Source organism: Phytophthora sojae (genome assembly GCF_000149755.1).
Source record: "Phytophthora sojae unplaced genomic scaffold PHYSOscaffold_3, whole genome shotgun sequence".
Taxonomy (NCBI): domain Eukaryota; phylum Oomycota; class Peronosporomycetes; order Peronosporales; family Peronosporaceae; genus Phytophthora; species Phytophthora sojae.
In genome coordinates, this window is record NW_009258117.1 from 3,234,605 (window position 1) to 3,253,545 (window position 18,941).

At 58.4% G+C, this 18,941-nt stretch overlaps 9 protein-coding genes across 9 annotated transcripts; 5 read left to right on the forward strand and 4 right to left on the reverse strand.

The window, feature by feature from the left end:
- Positions 1 to 722: 722 nt before the first annotated feature.
- PHYSODRAFT_489995 (hypothetical protein) lies at positions 723 to 1,751 on the reverse strand (the record flags this gene model as incomplete). Its single annotated transcript, XM_009524683.1, has 1 exon — positions 723 to 1,751. The coding sequence occupies one exon, from the start codon at positions 1,749 to 1,751 to the stop codon at positions 723 to 725; it is 1,029 nt and encodes a 342-aa protein (XP_009522978.1).
- A 465-nt stretch (positions 1,752 to 2,216) lies between these two features.
- PHYSODRAFT_558727 (hypothetical protein) lies at positions 2,217 to 3,719 on the forward strand (the record flags this gene model as incomplete). The annotated part of the gene is made up of 1 exon (XM_009524684.1): positions 2,217 to 3,719. The coding sequence occupies one exon, from the start codon at positions 2,217 to 2,219 to the stop codon at positions 3,717 to 3,719; it is 1,503 nt and encodes a 500-aa protein (XP_009522979.1).
- Positions 3,720 to 3,985: 266 nt separating this feature from the next.
- On the reverse strand, positions 3,986 to 5,561 carry PHYSODRAFT_543699 (hypothetical protein). Its single transcript, XM_009524685.1, has one exon. It carries the CDS (start codon positions 5,521 to 5,523, stop codon positions 3,991 to 3,993), a length of 1,533 nt encoding a protein of 510 aa, XP_009522980.1. The 5' UTR covers positions 5,524 to 5,561; the 3' UTR covers positions 3,986 to 3,990.
- Positions 5,562 to 8,855: 3,294 nt separating this feature from the next.
- On the forward strand, positions 8,856 to 9,602 carry PHYSODRAFT_494123 (hypothetical protein; the record flags this gene model as incomplete). The annotated part of the gene is made up of 1 exon (XM_009524686.1): positions 8,856 to 9,602. One exon carries the CDS (start codon positions 8,856 to 8,858, stop codon positions 9,600 to 9,602), a length of 747 nt encoding a protein of 248 aa, XP_009522981.1.
- A 522-nt stretch (positions 9,603 to 10,124) lies between these two features.
- On the reverse strand, positions 10,125 to 10,814 carry PHYSODRAFT_313007 (hypothetical protein; the record flags this gene model as incomplete). Its single annotated transcript, XM_009524687.1, has 1 exon — positions 10,125 to 10,814. The coding sequence occupies one exon, from the start codon at positions 10,812 to 10,814 to the stop codon at positions 10,125 to 10,127; it is 690 nt and encodes a 229-aa protein (XP_009522982.1).
- Positions 10,815 to 10,940: 126 nt separating this feature from the next.
- PHYSODRAFT_328395 (hypothetical protein) lies at positions 10,941 to 12,893 on the forward strand (the record flags this gene model as incomplete). Its single annotated transcript, XM_009524688.1, has 5 exons — positions 10,941 to 11,007; positions 11,669 to 11,859; positions 12,363 to 12,485; positions 12,551 to 12,737; positions 12,766 to 12,893. 5 exons carry the CDS (start codon positions 10,941 to 10,943, stop codon positions 12,891 to 12,893), a joined length of 696 nt encoding a protein of 231 aa, XP_009522983.1.
- A 624-nt stretch (positions 12,894 to 13,517) lies between these two features.
- PHYSODRAFT_285398 (hypothetical protein) lies at positions 13,518 to 13,708 on the reverse strand (the record flags this gene model as incomplete). Its single annotated transcript, XM_009524689.1, has 1 exon — positions 13,518 to 13,708. A coding segment is annotated over one exon (191 nt), but the record flags the coding sequence as incomplete, so codon positions are not given.
- Positions 13,709 to 14,558: 850 nt separating this feature from the next.
- Positions 14,559 to 16,232, forward strand: PHYSODRAFT_496439 (hypothetical protein; the record flags this gene model as incomplete). Its single annotated transcript, XM_009524690.1, has 1 exon — positions 14,559 to 16,232. The coding sequence occupies one exon, from the start codon at positions 14,559 to 14,561 to the stop codon at positions 16,230 to 16,232; it is 1,674 nt and encodes a 557-aa protein (XP_009522985.1).
- A 1,762-nt stretch (positions 16,233 to 17,994) lies between these two features.
- PHYSODRAFT_345430 (hypothetical protein) lies at positions 17,995 to 18,710 on the forward strand (the record flags this gene model as incomplete). The annotated part of the gene is made up of 2 exons (XM_009524691.1): positions 17,995 to 18,291; positions 18,375 to 18,710. Exons 1-2 carry the CDS (start codon positions 18,175 to 18,177, stop codon positions 18,708 to 18,710), a joined length of 453 nt encoding a protein of 150 aa, XP_009522986.1. The 5' UTR covers positions 17,995 to 18,174.
- Between the last annotated feature and the right edge of the window lie 231 nt (positions 18,711 to 18,941).

Genomic DNA, 18,941 nt, shown 5'->3' on the forward strand with positions numbered 1-18,941 from the left:
ACGCACCTCGCGCGCTGCGATCGTGAGGCCACAATCGTTCGCTTGTTTTCCAACGCATTGCGTCCGTCGGGCGTGACGAGGTCAGTTGACCTCCGACTCCTTTCATCCAACACGGGCGTGGCATGTCTCGCACTGGGTTTAGCGTTCCTGTTTGGATCGCATGACCTGAAGATAAGGAGCTCTGTCGCTGTTCACGGCGCATTTTTCTAGCCGCGGCGGAGGGAAGAGGTCGCTAAAGAGAAGGGATTGCGCGCTCGCGGCTAGCCGGGACTCTTGAACTGAATGCTGCTTGGTGTCCAGCCGTCACGCTCCAAGCACCACGATCGATTTGCCCTCTCTCAGCAGCGAGCAGGACCCCCCTGACCGAGGGGAATGCAGCGCGGTGGGAGGGCAACGCACGCGAGTGAATTGAGCGCTAGCTGATGATTCGTGCTCGCTTCGATCTGCGTGCTACAGTGTTTGGGACGTGAGCAAGTGCTTCAGATTTTTGACTCGCGGACCGCCGGTACAGCTTGAGTGCCTTGCCGGCGGTCGCCTTGGTGAGTCAGTGTGCATTTCTTGCGGCAGCCTGGAAACGCGTTGTGCGGTTTAACGCCGTGCTGTTAAACGCCAGCGTTGGTGAGTGAGTATTCATGCGGGGACGTTTGATTTCATAGTTATACTCATAGTAATACGCAACTGTCTGCTGATGCTAGCGCTCGCAGGTATCGCAACGGGCATATTTACACGGGGTTGATACCCATGGCGGCTCGCAGCTCCTCGTACGCCATGAGGGAGATGATCGTGTGCGGGCCGAGCCGGAACCAGTTGGCGAGCCAGCCCTTGAAGAAGCCCGGGATGCCCTCCGTCCGCAGCACGCGCATGAAGGCGCGGCCCATGACGTTCCTGCCGCCGAGCTTGGTCTCGTTCATGATCTGCGTCTTCATGACGTCCAGCGGGGACGACGCCGTGGCAGCCGTGAGGCCCGCGAACATGCTGCAGATCATGTGCACGGCGACGCCCTCCTGCAGCGGCGTGTGGTGCAGCAGCGTCTCCTTCATGTGGTCGTAGCTGGGCAGCTGCGCCGCAGTGAGGACCATGGCGCGGAAGGTGGTAGGCGCCACGCCGCGGTAGAACCCCTGCACGAGCCCCTCCTCCTGGTAGATCTTGCGGCAGGCGAAGGTGAAGCTGTTGAGGTAGCGCGTGCCCGTGCGGTCCGCCTGCATGCGCACCTTGACGAGGTCCATGGGGTTCACGAGCGCGCTGCCGATGCCCCCTGACGTGGCGCCGGACAGCAGCTTGATGTACAGCGGCGTGCGTCTGTGCTCTGCCGGGGACGTGTGGAAGACCTTGTCCTCGTAGAACTGCTTCACCTGGTCGTACATGCCGAAGCGGATGCCCGAGTACATGAACTCGCGCAGCAGCGAGGCCTGCCAGCCCTTGGTCAGGCCGTACCAGCCCTCCTCCTGCACGATGGTCTTGAGGCCGTGGCCGAAGCCAAGGTACCGCGTCGGCGCGACCGTGCCAGCCGCCGCCGCCGCCGCCGAGGACGTGACGGCCGTCAGCTCCAGCGCCTGCAGCTGCAGTCGCACTTTGACCACGTCGATGGGGTTGGTCGCCGCCGCGGAGAGGGTGTTGGCGATGCCGCCCAGCAGGATCTTGAGCCCCACGCTCTGCTGCAGCTCCGCGTGCCTCTGAGCCACCCCCACGGCGTGCAGGTGCGCCAGGTGGGCGTCGCTGTGGTGCTGCGGCGCGACGTTGGACGTGGACATGCTCAGAGGCTCGGCGACTGGGGGCTTCAGGGCAAAACGGAGACTGCGAGCGACTGGCGAGCTGTATGCTGCAAGCCAAGGAGAGCTGTCCTTATATTGACAATGGAGCTGCTGGTACAGACACCTGGGTTGAATGACCCATTGCACTGCAATCGCATGTCAACGACCGTTGCCCGTTGGCACACCGCCGTCGCTAAACCGAGGCAGGAGAGAACTTCAAGGTACGAGTTGAAGTTTGCGGAGCCGATGTGTATTCGAGTGAAGCGCAGGCCGTTTAACGGCTCGCTTCGTGCGTGGTGGTCAAGCGCGCGGGGCACGTCGTTGCAGTGGCATGTTGTTGCTCACCCTATTGCCCCAAAGTGCTCGCTTAGCTGCAAACCTGCGCTGGGGCTGGAGGTGTGGAGCGCCCTATAAATAGGGGTCAGAGTGGGGAGGAGGAGGCGCAGGTCCAGCGTGATTGAAGCCATGACTCACCTCCGAGTGCAGACCGAGTCGAAGGACTCGCCAGGCGGCGGCCAAGTCCTGCAAGAGGATGGCGAGCAGAGCTGCTGTATCAGCTGCTTCCGGTTGATCCCGTCATCTTCGGAGTCGCTGCAGCCCGAGCACTGCGAGTCCGACACAGCAACAGGACCTCCTCCTCATGAACCGGAGCTACTGTGCGCATCCTGCATCCATCACTTAGTCGGCAAGGGCAGCAGCAAATCGCCGGCGGCCCCGTCGGTCGGCGGAGTGCTGTCGCCCTTGCCCAAGCTGAGCCTCCTCGTCAAGGTGGAGGCCAAGTGCCAGGACCAGCTGCAGTTGCTACGGCGTCAGCAAGAGATTCTGAAGCAGCAGCGCGAGAGCCTTCAGGCGACCAAACGTGCCAAGGAAGAGGCTATCGCGGCCGAGCGAGAGCTCGCCCGACAGCGCCGGAAACACTTTTTGATGATCCAGGAGCGCCGCAAGCGCGAGGAAGAGCTCAAGTTCCAGCAGTTCCAAGTAGACGAGCATACCAGTCGCTCCGAACAGGAAGGGGGCGCTGATAAGCCCAAGAAGAAGAAGCCGAAGCCACCCAAGACGGCGGCGGAAACTGCGCTGCAGCGACGGAGGTCCGAGTCCGCTGCTGGGCTGGACACTGACGATGCATCTCTGCCTCATGTCGTGGAGCCGGCGTCCAAGCACACAGAGACCCCTCACTCGCGTACCAGCAATGATATTGACAATGGAAGTGCAGCAGAGACCCACTCGGCCAGTTTGTACGAGCGCCGACGGCAGATGATGGCTTGCTACTCGCAGGACCTCTCGCCGCTCATCGACGGCCGCAAACCGAGACGCTTGCCCTTCCCAAAACCCGTGGCTGCCACCAGCATGATGATGAAAAGAAGACAAACGCTTGACAACAATGCTCAGGTTACAGCGCTAGCAACCAACCACCGCAGCAAGAGCCAGCATAATGCACGTAAGCAAGGCAAGAACCCTGCTCCGAAGACGACAAAGCTTCGCCCTCTGGAGGAGCAGAAGCACTTCATAAAGACCAAACCGCATGCTAGCAACCAGTTCGAGGAATTCCATACTCGAGTGGACAATGACTCGGCTAATAGCAAACACGTATCTGCCTCGTCATCGTTGTCACCGCAGCCTCGCCGGCGCCTGGCAGACACATCGGCCCCGCTTACGGCGGAAATCAAGCCCGCGTCGTGGGCATACGAGCTGGCGAAAGACGTTCTGCCCCAGGACGACCCGCACCAAGAAGTTGGTGCCAAGGGATTCGCTGCACCGCTGTCCCCCCTTGCAGAAGAAAACGCGTTTACCTTGTTCCCGCTGCAGCGCCAGCTCCCGAGCCCCACGTTTCCACCTTCTCAGCACGAACCACAAGCCGAGGCAGTCACCAAGGCTCCGAGGTGGGAGTACTCGGCCGAGCGGCTCTCGAGTCTGCTGGAGAAGTACAACGTCTCCGTATCCGCCGTCACAACTGCAACACCCAAATGATTGGCAGTGACCGTGAGTTCAGCAGCTGGCGAACCGGCTAGTCAACTTCAACTTCGCTAGTCGACACGCTTGAAACGCAAGGGAATGCACCTTACTGATGATGTGGGTTAGCGTGACCAGAGGATACATTTCGATTCTGAACTACTTACACATCTACGGTCGAATACACACCACTTGACATTACTTTCTTTCTTACTGACTGACTGCCTGCCGCACTGCACTAGAGTCGCCCGCGTTATAATCTACTGCCCCGGGGCGCGTGGTCTGCGATTCATTCCTGCTCCTCCCAGTTGAGCGTGCGCTCCACGGCCTTGTTCCACTGGTGGATGAAGTGGCCGCGCTTCTCGGGCTCCATGTCCGGGTTCCACGTGGCGCTCACCTGCCAGTTTTCGCGCAGCTCCTCCACCGTTTTCCAGAAGCCCACGGCCAGACCAGCGGCGTAAGCGGCACCCAGCGCCGTCGTCTCGGCGACCACGGGGCGCACCACGGGCACGTTCAGCACGTCCGACTGGAACTGCATCAGCGTCTGGTTCACGACCATGCCGCCGTCAACCTTGAGCTTGGTCAGGTGCACGCCACTGTCGCCCTCCATGGCAGCCACCACCTCCTGCGTCTGGAACGCCGTGGCCTCGAGTGCAGCGCGGCAGATGTGCTCGCGAGTAGCGTACGAGGTCAGGCCGACCATGACACCACGCGCGTCGTCGCGCCAGCGAGGCGCGAACAGGCCGGAGAACGCCGGCACGAGGTACACGCCGCCGTTGTCCTTGACCTGCTTGGCGTACTCCTCGACCTCCGGCGCACTGTTGATCATCTTGAGGTTGTCACGCAGCCACTGGATGAGCGAGCCAGCGTACGAGATCGATCCCTCAAGCGCATACACGGCAGGCTGGTCGCCGATCTTGTAGCCCATCGTGGTGAGCAGACCCTTCGTGGAGGGCGTGGGCTTGGTGCCCGTGTTCATCATGAAGAAACAGCCCGTGCCGTACGTGTTCTTGGCCTCGCCGGGCGAAAAACATGTCTGGCCGAACAACGCAGCTTGCTGGTCTCCGAGGTCGCCCGAGATGGGGATGCCAGGCACGACGCTGTCCTTGTGGCCCGAAGCGTAGACTTCCGAGCTGGAGCGGATGCTCGGCAGCATCGCCTTGGGGATGTTGAGGCACTTGAGGATGTCGTCGTCCCACTGGAGGTTGTCTAGGCGCATGAGGTTCGTGCGCGAGGCGTTGGTCACGTCGGTCACGTGCACGCCGCCGTGCACGCCGCCGCTGAGCTTCCAGATGAGCCACGTGTCCATGTTTCCGAAGAGCGCGTCGCCCGCCTCGGCCTTGGCGCGCAGGCCGGGCACGTTCTCGAGCATCCACATGATCTTGACGGCCGAGAAGTAGGTGGCGATGGGCAGGCCCGTCACGGCGCGGAAGCGGTCCGCGCCCGTGCCCAGGAAGCCCTCGCCCTCGCCGTTCTTGAGGCGGTGCACGATCTCGGTCGTGCGCGTGTCGTGCCACACGATGGCGTTGTAGAGCGGCTTGCCCGTCGCGCGGTCCCAGATGAGCGCCGTCTCGCGCTGGTTGGTGATGCCGATGGCCTGCAGCTGCGAGAGCTCGATGCCGCCCTTGCTCAGCGCCTCGCGCACGCAGGTCTCGACGTTGCGCGTGATCTCGTCGGCGTCGTGCTCGCACCAGCCCGGCTGCTGGTAGATCTGCTTGTGCTCCAGCTGGTGCGTGGCCGCGATGTTGCCGCTGTGGTCGAACGCGATGAAGCGCGAGCTGGTGGTGCCCTGGTCGATGGCGCCCACGAACGACGTAGCCATGGTGGAGAGGGGGGCGGAGGAACGGAGGGAGGGAGCCGCTTGAGCCGCTCGAAGACACTTGCGAAGTGAGCGCTCGCGGAGCTGGAGCCGAGCGACGGCAGAGCGCGGAGCGAGGCGAGGCCACATGGCGACTGATGCCTGTCAAGGCGAGGGTCCACATTCCGAAACCAGCGAAAGTCGCGGCGGAAAGGTCCTATCTCCGATTTTCTTTGCGAATCGATGTCATACTGTATATCAAACATACAAACGCACGCTAACCTCTATCTAAACCTTGATATAATTTATCAGTACGTTGCAAATTACCGCTGCACAGTCAGAATGGGTGCAGTACGCAAGCCCGGTGATGACGCATCGGTGTGTTCTTGAAGGCGGAGGGGGATGGACAAACGCCCGAAGTTCAACTTGGATCGCCGCCGTGACCGCGGATCGCCGAAAATGCTGGCCAGAACGGAACGAGTCGCGCGTGGTGGGCCCCGCCTGGCACGGCCGTAGCTCGACGTGCAGGCGAGGCATTACTTCCTGGTACTTCCTGGTGCCAGCGGGGCCCGTGCCATGCGAGACCGCAGCGCGCTTGCAGGAGCGCTTGCCGGTCGACGAACTGCGCGCAAGAGCCCGGGCGAGCACGTCAGGTTTGCACGCGCCCTCGACGCGAGCTGCCACCACTCATCGACAATTGGGCCACCAGTTGACGCTCCGGCCTGCCCTGCTTCTGCCGCCTGCTTCAGTTGGTCAGGCCATCATTGCGAGCTCCGCCATCAGCTACACGGCGGCCGACTACACAGCGGCCGATTTCGCGCACGAGCCTCACTCCGCAATCTGCGACTTCGTGGACAATTCGCGATCAAGATGCATGTTCGGCGAGCAGCTCGTCGACCACTACATCGAGCTGCTCGATGTAGTGGTGAGATCGAAGGGACCACCGGTGTTTTAGGTCGAGGCTCTGTTGTTGGTGCTTGTCGGGAGAGCAAGACGCTCGGGTTCAAGTTGAAGTGGTCTCTCCGATCGATATCAGAGCTTCCCGGTCGACTCACCCACACCTTCTACGAGCCCTGGGGAGAGCCGGGCTCCTGGGCTCTTGGGTGAACCCAAAAAGTCGCGAGCTCGGGCTCCTGGGCTCTTGAGTTCAATATGTTAAGTGAAAGGAGCCCTCCAGAACTGTGAGCCCTCGTTAAGGGCGGGGAGCCAATGGGGAGCCCGAAGCAGGGCTCCTTGATCTCGTACTTACCATGTGGGAGCCCATTTTGTGCGACTTTTGGCTCTCGTTTTAGGGGGAGCCTACTTTTGAAGTAGACGGGCTCGGGCTCGTAGAAGGTGTGGACTCACCCACGAGTTCCATGTTCCACCGTGCGGTCCGCCCGACTGCATGCACGTACGGGCCTGGCACTGCCAGCCGTGCTTCGCCGTCGCTGCGATGTTCATCCGTAGTCAGGTCTGGGGAGCTGCCCCATGAGCCCTTCATTCTTTTACTCTGGCTTAGGTCTGTCCGGGCGCTGTCGGGATCTCCAAATTGATGCTGACATGAACATGTATCACCAGCATGATTCGAATGGCACCGGCATGATACCTAGGTCCTTGTCGGGAGACCACAGAAAACACTCAGCACAATGCCGCCCAGGTCGTGCAGTACAAGCTGGCAGTGGTGCTTGGACGACTGGTAAAGAGTGGCCTGGTCAAGCAGATCCAAACAATACGCATGTAGGGACTCCCTAGCCCCCTACTAGGGAACTACATGTATGACATACAATGTACGTGGTGTACGTACTCAGCAGCCTCCGCACCTTGCTATTAATACCGGTGGGCATGGACAAATTGCTCGTACGAACGCTGCATGGAGGGTGGCCAGTAGGGTGGGCCGTATTACTACTTCATGCACCATGAAGTCTTCGGAGGTTGTGGCAGTGCCTTATAAACAAACAAGGCAGCTTCGTCTACAGGATCGTTGACAACTTGTCGCGCGTGACGTCCAGCGAAACGGCCAAGCAGACACGTTGCGGATCCATGCGGAAAAATGCTCGTTGAAGTGCATGCATATCGTCGCGGGAAGCGCTCAACGAGCGTGAATGCCTCGAACGTTGCGATACTTCGCGCGCCCGCGGCGCGAACCCCCGGTCAAGGCGGACACTCTTCGAGAGCCACGGCAAGCCCCGGATAGCGCGGTCTACACTGTTGTACGGCGCCCGAAGACCTCTCGGTGGTCGCCGGCGATCCTGAAGCAAGCGACATAACGTGTTTTTGCGCTCGTGCGTTTCTTTTTGGCACGCTGCCGAGGTGCCCCGGTGATTGAGCTCTGAATGCGGTGGGGGAGCGCTAGCTACTTGTATTGCAGCAGTCTCTCGTTCTGCTAGCAAGGCAGCTCGCGCTGCTGTAGTTGGCTGTGGACACAACTCCAGGAGAAAGCCCCCCCCCCAGCCAAACCACCTGCGCTTGAAGTTCAACACCTGGCGGTGCCATACAAAGCGCAAGTGTCGAGACGGGTCCAAAAGTGGACATGGACGATCCGCATGTGCTTATTTTGGCTGAAATGGGCACCCCGTGATCGCCGCCCGCATCTTCGAGTCGCAGCGTTCGCGTTCACATTGCTTTCAAGGCACATCAAAACAGACAACGTTTAACGATATTAATATGCATGTCCGTACATATGCAATAAACCTCTTCATTCCTCGAGCCCCTGACCGGCTGGCACCTTCGATAGTCTTAACAGAAAACATGTTTTCACTAGACCTGTTTAGTGCAGTGCACGAAAGTCCCCACAAATGCACTAAAGTACTTTAGTGCACGCGCTAATGTCCAGCATCAGTTGTGTGCAGGTGCGCCAAAAGTGCACTAAAGTACTTTAGTGCATTTGTAGGGACTTTCGTGCACTGCACTAAACAGGTCTAGTTTTCACTTTTGTTTTTCGCGACTCGAGGTCAATGGTTTTGCTTAGCAAATTGCTATGCTTGGAAATTTACCGAGGTACTGCAGTACATGTAAGTGAGCAGTGCGAAGGCGTTCCGCCCTCGATCAGCAGTGCTGCTGAATCAGCACCCTACAAATTCGTAAGCGCCGGAAAAAAGCGACCACCGCGAGAGCTCATTTCGGGCGAAATTGGGCGCCGGCTGCATAGATGATGGGCCGACCTTCTAAAACCTCTGTAAATGGATGTTAAAGCATCCCGACGCCAATGATCGAATAGAAACACTTACGAATCAGTACTGTACAAACGCATACTGTGAATCCGCGCGCTTCTATCGGACCTTGCCGACCTGCGCTCGCGGCCACGAGCCATTCCCGAATTCAACGAGACCCAGCAAGTGAAGTACCCACCACTACCATCCACCACCACCACCACCATGGCCGACGGCGACGACGACAGCACGCGCAACCTGCTGCAGTTCGCCATCTTCGTGCTGCTGCTAGTCATCGGCGTGTCGCCCTTCCTGCTCATGCTCTGGAAGAACGCGGCCTACCGCGAGCGGCTGCGCGACACCTTCTGCTGCAAGGACTGCAGCGGCGTCTGCGCGCGGCGCGTGCACTACGACGAAGCGGATCTGCGCACGCTGCGGGAGCTGGAGGAGCCTCCGCAGCGCGAGAGCGTGGGCATCAACGGGGCCTACCGCATGTACCAGGCGCGGCGCTCCCGCTTGTCGCTGCGTCTGGCGTCGTGGCGCGAGGACGTCAAGCGCGGCGGCGGCGACGACGACCGACTGCACCACAAGCTCGCGCAGATCCAGGCGGCGCAATACCGGCGCCAGCAAACTCAGCAAGCGGCCTCCGCAGGCACCTCCACCAACAGCAGCAGCAGAAGAAGCGCGCCAGCCAACCAAGCCGCCGCGACGCCCGCTGTGCCGTTTGATATCCGCGTCGTGGAGATCAATGACCGCGTTGACGAATCCAGCAGCTCCGCTGCGGCTCCGTCCTCGAATGCGTCGGATAAGTTGAACGACTCGGACGAGGAGTCGGTGTACGAGCTGGTGCCGCCCACGCCGAAGGGCGAACTGCCTAACACCGTGCGAGTGGGCCGGCGATCAGCTGTCACCGCCGAGGAAGAGGAGGAGGAGAAGGAGGACGTGACCCCCCGCGACCATGAGATCGTGTAAGGCGACGCGGCTACAAATTTTGAACGAATGAAGTCATGAATACGCACCGGCAAGTGAGCGGACAAGCGCCACGGATTTTTAAAACGACGATGCGAGTCGAGACGGCGGGCACTATTTAAACGGACGTGTGCTGCCGTTGCCAATGCTGCTGCTGGCCAAGCGCGCGAGGCTACTATACCATACTTTAGACAGCGATAAGCGCATGCAAGGCGTCCGAGGCAGCATGTTGTTAATGCCACATATTTATTTGCAATTTTCAAGTGCAAGAACCCCGGTGCCCATCATCGACTTCTCGTCCAAAGTGTGCTTTACAGCCCCGCAACCTGCAGCAAAGCCAACAGGAGAGTTCAGTGCCGTGATCAGCACGCTGTTCGTTTCATTGAAGTCGGCACCGCGCGCTGACTTCATCGTAGCGGCATGAAAGGCTACAACAGTACCTACAGGCAGGAAAGCAGGATTGAAATGCGATTTTAGAAGATTGGGCTACCTCGCTCCACTACACAACAGCGGCGCCTGCTAAGCCTAGCTACAGACAAAGTCCTTCAGCGCGGCGGCGTCCGAGGCTCTGTAGATGCTCGTGTCAACGTACACCGGGAACGCTACGGCCGTGTTCATGCCCTCGGTCTTGGACGGCATCTTGGTTGCCATGAACTTGCGAAGCTGCGCCTCACTGACGGGGAAGTGCTCTTGCTTCGACAAGCACTCCACAAGCTCGGGCAGGTATGCCAAGTAGTCTTTGTTCTGGCCTTGCAGCTGCACAGCGTCGCCGTGGTCTTCGCCGTCCCAGAAGACCTGGTCCTTCGTGAAGCGAATCATCAGCGCGGTGGCGTTAACAGCAGCGTCGTAGCAGCTAGTGTCGCTCGCAATCTTGGCGGTGGCAACAGCCTGGTTGAAAATACATCCAAAGCTCGACTTCCACTCGGTCACCGGGCGATACCAAAAGCCAATGTTCCAGAGAGACGGTAGCACGTGCAGCAAGCGCTTCAGCACGAGCGCGTTGTTGAGTAGGGCTGGCGTCGTCGCGATATCGGTCTCCATGGTATCCATGGCGGCGAGGCCATTCGGAGGCAGCGAGCTCAAGCCCCCCGTGGCCACCCGCGTAAAGATATCGTCCATACCGACGAGCCATTGGGCGACGTTGTTAGGGCTCGAGGCGCTCGTGATAGCTGGCACCGCAGCAAACTGCCCGTTAACAATGTCGCTCGGATTCATGTCTGCAGGGATCGCGGCGGCGGAGGATACAACCAAGCAGACGGTGAAGAGGGATGCCAGGACGCGCAGCATCGTTCAGGCGGAGAAGTGAGAGCGCGTGGGGCTGGAATTTCGGGCACTGCGACGATGCGGGGGAAAGTGGAAATGAGCGCGCCCGTTCGGCTGGTAGTCTCCTCCTTGGTGATCTCCGCTGGTGCTGGCTGGGCAGGCGGAGCATGCCTAACGGATCGTTCTTGCCGTGAGCTGGCTACAGCGTTACTCGAGAGCATTACACAAGAACCTTTAGTCGTCGCTCGAGCCACCAAGGGGCTGCAGCTCAAAACAGCAACACGCTCATCGCGGGTTCCGCAGTTTCCAGCACGTTCTGCATGGTCGCTGGGCCAGGCGATATATGGCGCAAGGGTGGGCGGCGGCTTGCACAGCAAACAAGCGATCGACCGATGCCGTCGAGACAGCCTCACTCAACGAGCTCCACAAGTGCGTCACTTGTGCGCTTTCGCCGTGCAGCACTGTACACTTCGTCTGCCATATACACTCAGGCCTTCCGAATAAAAGATTGTACGGCAAATATTAGTACGAAATAATTTATTTTACGCGACCGTGAAAAAAGTGGAATAACTTACGGCTTGACTTTTTACAAAGTATTTTTTCAATCGTAAAAAGCATTGTTCAAATAAGTACGTTTTTCCAAGGTAATTCCTTTTTTTTGCGTTTCTGGGTCTCCGCTGCATTCACAAAGCGCTGGTTAGAACACCCTTACCATAGTTAACATACTAAAATCCCCAAGTTTGTCTCTTTCCTAGTGTCGTCAGAAGAGCAGAAGCTGCTAAGTCCATTTGCTGTGCGTGCTGCAGGTCGCGCCAGCGCTGACGCCGGTGAAGACGACAACTACCGCGCTGGGTTTGCTGATCGCGCACTGCGCGCCCGCAAGAAGCAGCGTGCAGCTGCGCAGGTGTACCGTGGAGTGCGCTTCATCCCGCCGACGTCTAATGCGGTGGAGCTGCTCTTCAGCAAGGCACGCCACGTTCTGTTGCTGCACCGCCACGTTCTGTCGCTGCACCGCCACCGCATTCGAGATGCTGTTGTTTCTGAAGATTAGTCGGCGTTTTTGGAAAGCCGCTACGGTGTCGAAGGTTGTGAACGCTTAGGTTAGTAGAGCCTTAACTACGTAATACAGGTTGTCATCTTGTGTTGGAATTGTTGCAATATACTGAATAATTTATTTCTCCGACCTCGGTATGTCCGCGGAATAACTTATTAGTGATGCAGCTTAAAAAGCTACGGCAACTGTATTTTCGGAAGGCCGGCATACACTGCAACAACTACAGTACGCGCAACATCCATGGTATCCCTTAGTTCGTTTCAAGAACGACGCTGTATTGTTCACGTTTAACGGAGTCAAGGCAACGAATCTACAGGTGGTGGTGGGGTAATTCCCTGCTGGGGAAACTTTTGACATTTTCAACCTTTTGCGACCAAACACGGAGTTGTGGGAAAACTTATTCCCAAGACCAGCCTATAGAATCGTAGAGGTGGCCTTCACTGCAGAAAACACCAGACTCAAGAGCCCACGTGCTGGTGCACGCCGCTCCGGACGCGCCGCTGGAGAAGACGCTGGCAGTCGCCGCCATCATGGACGGCACACCCTCCGGTGCCTTGCTGTCCACGACCGTGCTGCTGCAGTAGGAGGGCGTGGTGCGCTCGAACCTCGGCCCTGACACTGACACTGACACCAGGGACTCGCTGGACTCGCCAACCGTGGCCTCCCTGGGCGAGCTACTGGCCACCGATGGCTCGCTGCTGGCTACCAGCGCCCGACGACCGTGGGCGAGCTGCTGATCTCGCTGGACTCGCCGACCGTGGCCTCCCTGGGCGAGCTGCTGGCCACCAAGACGCTGGTGGCTGCAGGAGACAAAGGGCGTGGTGAAGACGACTTCCGTGGCCATTGTAGGCACGCTGGACACCGAAGGCGAGCTGCTGGAGACCAAGGACGTGCTGGACCCGAAGACCATGGCCCCCGTGGACGAGCTACCGAAGACCAAGGGCACGGTCAAGCTGCTGTACATCAAGCGCGTCTGAGGGTAGCTCGGGTTGTTTTCCCGGCGATGGAAGGTGTTGAAGGTGTGAACAGTGCAGGTGATACATCCTTCATATCGGTCGGCCAGTGGTTTGGTTCTCAACGTGCTTGTACCAAGGCAATTAAGTCTTTTGCCTCAAGTACAGGGAAATCTGTGCGTCTGGATCCAACTGCTGCTGGAGGAGCCTACCTTCGCTACCAGTGCAAAGGAGGTGACCTCTGTCGTTTTGAGGTTGCTGCGTGCCGTGACTGCTTCAAACTCGATTCCTTCCAGGTGCTACATGGATCTAGCGCGCAAGGCCCCATCGAACTTGTGCTGGACGAAGAACCAGCCGTTAACAAGGACGATCTGCCCCCGAATCTGAATCAGAATCCTGGTCGCAACAAGCAGCGACGGTATCCTAGCAGTGGAGATACGACGCAGAGCGTTGGCAGGGCGAAGCGAAAAATGACCTGCACCAAGTGTAACCGGCAAGGACACATCAAGCGCACATGCGGTAAGTAGGCGTAGGCCGTGCGAGGAATGCAAACAAATCGAGTTCTCGGATAATACATTGCATATCAATTAGCCGTCATAATGCATCTCGTATTACACCCAACTACCCATGTGCAGTGGCGACTCGGCCGTGCCATCGATGTACCACAACTCGGCCACGGGCGTCCCGCGCTTCACGCGCTTGATGTACAGCAGCTTGACCGTGCCCTTGGTCTTCGGTAGCTCGTCCACGGGGGCCATGGTCTTCGGGTCCAGCAGCTCGGCCACGGTCGTCGGGTCCTGCACGCCCTTGGTCTTCGGCAGCTCGTCCACGGGGGCCATGGTCTTCGGGTCCAGCACGTCCTTGGTCTCCAGCAGCTCGCCTTCGGTGTCCAGCGTGCCTACAATGGCCACGGAAGTCGTCTTCACCACGCCCTTTGTCTCCTGCAGCCACCAGCGTCTTGGTGGCCAGCAGCTCGCCCAGGGAGGCCACGGTCGGCGAGTCCAGCGAGATCAGCAGCTCGCCCACGGTCGTCGGGCGCTGGTAGCCAGCAGCGAGCCATCGGTGGCCAGTAGCTCGCCCAGGGAGGCCACGGTTGGCGAGTCCAGCGAGTCCCTGGTGTCAGTGTCAGTGTCAGGGCCGAGGTTCGAGCGCACCACGCCCTCCTACTGCAGCAGCACGGTCGTGGACAGCAAGGCACCGGAGGGTGTGCCGTCCATGATGGCGGCGACTGCCAGCGTCTTCTCCAGCGGCGCGTCCGGAGCGGCGTGCACCAGCACGTGGGCTCTTGAGTCTGGTGTTTTCTGCAGTGAAGGCCACCTCTACGATTCTATAGGCTGGTCTTGGGAATAAGTTTTCCCACAACTCCGTGTTTGGTCGCAAAAGGTTGAAAATGTCAAAAGTTTCCCCAGCACTCCGTATTTTGGGAATTACCCGGTGGTGGGCCTACTGTAGTTAGTCGAATGCAGTCGATGGTGCAGAGCATTTTTAGTACATGTAGTACGCAGTTATAATAGTCGATTGCAGTGGAAAACGCAGTGGCGGTGCAGGTGAGTTCTGCACGATAAAATTAGGTAAAATCCACATCGCAAAAAACTGATTTGTAGCTGTTGGTGTTTGCTCAGGCCACCGTCTCACACTCCTTTCACTCGTGAATCCGCGCTGCAAGGGAAGACCCGCGCCGTCCGTCCGATGAATGCCCAGCCGCCGCAGCAGCGCCGCCGTGGCGCCCGGAGGCTGGCGCGGCAGACCGCGGGCGTGGCGGTGGTGGTCGCTGGCTGCGCGACGGGCCTCGTGGCCATGAGTCGCCGCGTGCTGGCGGAGCCTGCGGGGGACGCCCGCGCTCTGGCCGAGGCCTCGTCCGACTCGGACTCGTGCGGCGATCTCGAGAGCTGGGAGACCAACGGCGGCATCGTGCTGTACATCATAGCGCTGGGCTATATCTTCGTGTCGCTCGCCATCATCTGCGACGACTACTTCGTGTCCGCGTTGGAGAAAATCTCGGGCGCGCTGGCACTGTCGCCCGACGTGGCTGGGGCCACGTTCATGGCTGCAGGCTCCTCCGCGCCCGAGCTCTTCGTGTCTCTGGCCGACAACGTGTTCAAAAAGCCGGCGGAGAGCTTGGGCGTCGGCACCATCGTGGGCTCGGCCATCTTCAACATCCTCATCATCATCTCGCTGTCCGGGCTGCTGGCAGGCCAAGTGCTCGAGCTCGACTGGCGCCCGATGCTGCGCGACTCGCTCTGGTACACGTGGTCCATTGCCGTGCTAGCCTTCGCCGTGTGGGACGGCACCATCGACGTGCTGGACTCGGTGATCATGGTCTGCTCGTACGCGAGCTACATCGGCTACATGGCGTTCAACGAGCGGGTGGTCAACTTGTGCTGCAAGCGACCGGAGATCGACACGCAAGAGAGCGAGGAGGCAAAACTTACAACGGCGACGGAATCGACGGCGGATACCGCGTCGACAGCGGAGGTGGTGGTGAGTACCGGGGACGTGCAAAAGTCCCTGGAAGAGGAGGGACGTTCGCACAGCCAACGTGGATTCCTCGGCGAGCAGGACAAACTGAACCCGATCCTGCGCTCCAAGTACCGCATGTTCCAGTCACACCAGTTGCTGCAGCACACAAACTCAACGGACGAACATGTCGACGTGGAGGCGCCTACTTCAGCTGACAAGGTTAATGCCAAGATAAGCGCACAGGAACCATCGAGCGACGTGACTGCAGCAGGAGACGGCGAGGAGCAGCTGCCAAAGTACTTCGACGATGTATTAGTTCCACCGGAAGGTGTTCTGGCCAAAATGTGGTTCGTGTTCACGTGGCCCATCGTGGCCTTGGCTCGTATCACGATCCCAGACTGCCGTTACCCTGCCTTCTCCGGACCCGTGGGCTACTCCGCGACGTTTGTGATCTCCATCGCCTGGATCGGCGTGCTCTCGCACTACACCGTCGCTTTTGGAACCAAGTTCGGGTGCATTACCGGAATTCCGTCGGCGCTCATGGGACTCACTATCATTGCTGCTGGCACGTCCATCCCGGACGCGCTGAGTTCCATCCTCGTGGCGCGCGATGGCCACGGTGATATGGCTGTGTCCAATGCTCTCGGCAGCAACGTGTTCGATATCCTGTTCGGCCTGGGGCTTCCCTTCCTCCTGTCAAACCTGGTGTACAGCGAGACCGTCCCCGTATCAGGAGACGACCTTGACGTCTCAATCGCCATCTTGTTTGCCGTTCTACTTTTCGTGGTGGCAGTGCTGGTTTCCTCGCGCTGGAGGCTGTACCCATTAGCTTGCGCGTTCCTGTTGATGCTTTACGCGGCGTATGTCGTATTTTCGTACCTGCGCGGTCTAGACATCATTTAAGAGAAATGGACGGACTCAAGCGTCGATTTGGTGGAATTTGTTTAAAGTAACCGTTTGGCTTTGCTGTCAGCGATTGGATCCTCAGTACGGTCTGCATGGTAGTTTTGTGGCTCACAAGCATTACGGTAGGAGTCCTGATGCATTGAAAAGTCCTGATTCAGGACACACTCAAGACCGAGAACGAATGAAGCCGCAACTGGCAAAAGAGAGCCATCATCCCCAGGCGCTGCAACGGATCCACAGAAAACATTACCGATCACGGTTCAATGCAAACTACAGCACAATCGAAGAAAATAACAGTGACGTTTTTTTGTACTTGTCTAGCTGGGATTTCAACCCACCACCCTTGAAAAGTCCAAGAGGTCATCAGACGACGGCGTTTGATGCACATCACTATAGCTCTTAGAATCTTCAGGACTCTATCTACCATAAGGTAACCTTACCCCCCCCCCCCCCCCGCAGAGGAGTTCACGCGCTACTGAAGCAACTGGGAGGCAGGAAACCTTAGCGGCTGGAGTCCAGCCGCCAGCCGCTGGACCAACCTCAAGCGTATGATTTGGTAACACAACTCAGCGCGTGAACATACTGTATCCCGTTGCGTTGCACTGGTGGCAATTTGCAAGCTTTTCTGCGTGATGATGCTAGATGGAATGAATACATGTATTATACAACAGCAATTCACACGTTGCCCTCCGCGTGATGATGCTAAGTAAAGTGTACAATGGCATGAGGCGCCCTTGCAGCTCGTTTTTGCACTATGGGCATAATCGCCGCGATTGCTGGCCACAAAATGCTGTTGCGCTCGTGGCTTCGGCATGTCTACCTCGCCTTCGTCGGGTCCATCTTGGTGTCTCGCTCGAGCTTGATCTGCCCAGTGTCACACACCTCGTCCACTGAGTCAACGCTATACATACATGTACGGTTTCGGTCCTCCCAATGCGCGTTTTTCCAGTTTCATTTGGCAGGTAGATTCGCTGTGAAATGTGGACAAACATCGACTAAGCATAACTTCGAGCAGCATGAGCAAGCTATGCTCGAGCCGCACCGGCTTGGTGTTCAATTTGCACTGTACATGCCCGATCACGTGGCTTTCGCACATGTCGCTGTTGAACATTTTTCCGATGGGAGTCGCCCCACAGAGTTAAGCTACATGTATTAATAAGCCGCAGGATTTCCCGTGTTAAGTGACTTAACACGGGAAATCCTGCGGCGTTTTGGACGAGAGCAGGCAAGGCGCGACAACAGAAGAGCGCAGCAGACGCCGATCCGGTTCCAGTAGCGTGCGCTCACAGAGATCCCGACGACGGAAAGACACAACCTCTCCTAGCTGCCATTTAGCTTCACCGCACCTCTTGATGCTCACTTACATACTCGGGTCTCACGCGAGGAGAGGTTCATTAGCAACAGCTGTGCTCTCGGACTGGGTTGCTGCCGGCGAGAGCGCGTCCGCGAAGGAAAAGAAACGCGGTTCCATAGGCGCCCTTGTCCGCCGGCGTTCTGCTAGGTGTGCACCAGCGATTTGAGCGGAGACTCCCCGGGTGCTGAACACGCCGCTTCATTATAGGATATAGCAGGTCACATGAAAGGGAACATGATAGCACCGTGTGATCCACGGTACGGATTATGCGGTTTCAGAAGGGTTTTTCAAATCGCTCCGCACGAAAGTATTTTTTTCAATCTCGTGTCGATGCTAGCGAAGAGAATCCAGCTCGAGCACTGGCAAGCGTGCAGAGCCCTGTCGGCTGGCAGTAAACGAATGCGCAGCTCTGCGTCGTCGCAAGTCGCCGCAGCGAGCACATGCGAAACGTCTTGCAGGAGCACTGGAGCTCAACGCGTCCTTTTCTTCCTCGGCCCGGTTGCATCTGGGCATGCTGACGCTGACACCACACCTGCGGCGGCGTAGCGTTGGTCATTCCACTACTTTCTCTGGTGAGCACCAAGCATGGCGAGCCAGCAGCCGAAAGCAGAAGCTAGTGCAGCTCCGGAGCTGGATGCCGCGGAAGTGGAGCGGCGACGCAAGCAGCGCGACCTCAAGCGAAAGTCCCGCGAGCGCAAAAAGGTGAGAGCAGGGTCGACAAGTGCAATGAATGGTGGTGCTTGGTGTTCGAGACTGACCGTGGACGTGTACGTTCTTGACCGCAGAGGAATCTCCTAGAACTACAGTCAACGGCGCAGGCGCTGGAGCTCGAGTACAAGCAGCTCTTCGCGGCCAAGCTGATGAGAGAGCAACAGAACCTGGAGCACGAGAAGAGCGTAGCTGTGAAGGCCGAGCCTAACGCGACGGAGATTGAACAGTCCCGACTGGTCGAGCTGCAGGAGAAATACAAGGCAGTGCGGCAGGAGATGCACGAGCTGCGCGAGCAGATGACCGGCTTCAAGCAGAAGCTGGAGGAGTATGAGCGCTTCATTGCGATGCTGGATGGACATCTCATGGGATTTCAAGACACGCAAATTCGGGAGGAAGAGCCGACCGGTTGAGGAAGCGAGCGATGCGTGATGCGATTTACAGCGGTGCGAGTGCGATTACAGCGGATGCAATGGATGCCCAGACAGTCAAAAGGTAGCAGAAAGGGCAGGCGGACAAGTACTGTAGTGAAGTGGAAGGCCGAGGGATAGTAGGTTGGTGAGAGGCAATTATCAATCAACGGGCGGAACTATTAGCGGAGCTCTCGAAGAAGGAAGGGGCTCCGCTCTTCCGCGGCATGAACG

Bases quoted from the DNA above. Each gene is read 5' to 3' on its own strand.
- PHYSODRAFT_543699 (XM_009524685.1), bottom strand. From the start codon at position 5,523: ATGGCTACGTCGTTCGTGGGCGCCATCGACCAGGGCACCACCAGCTCG.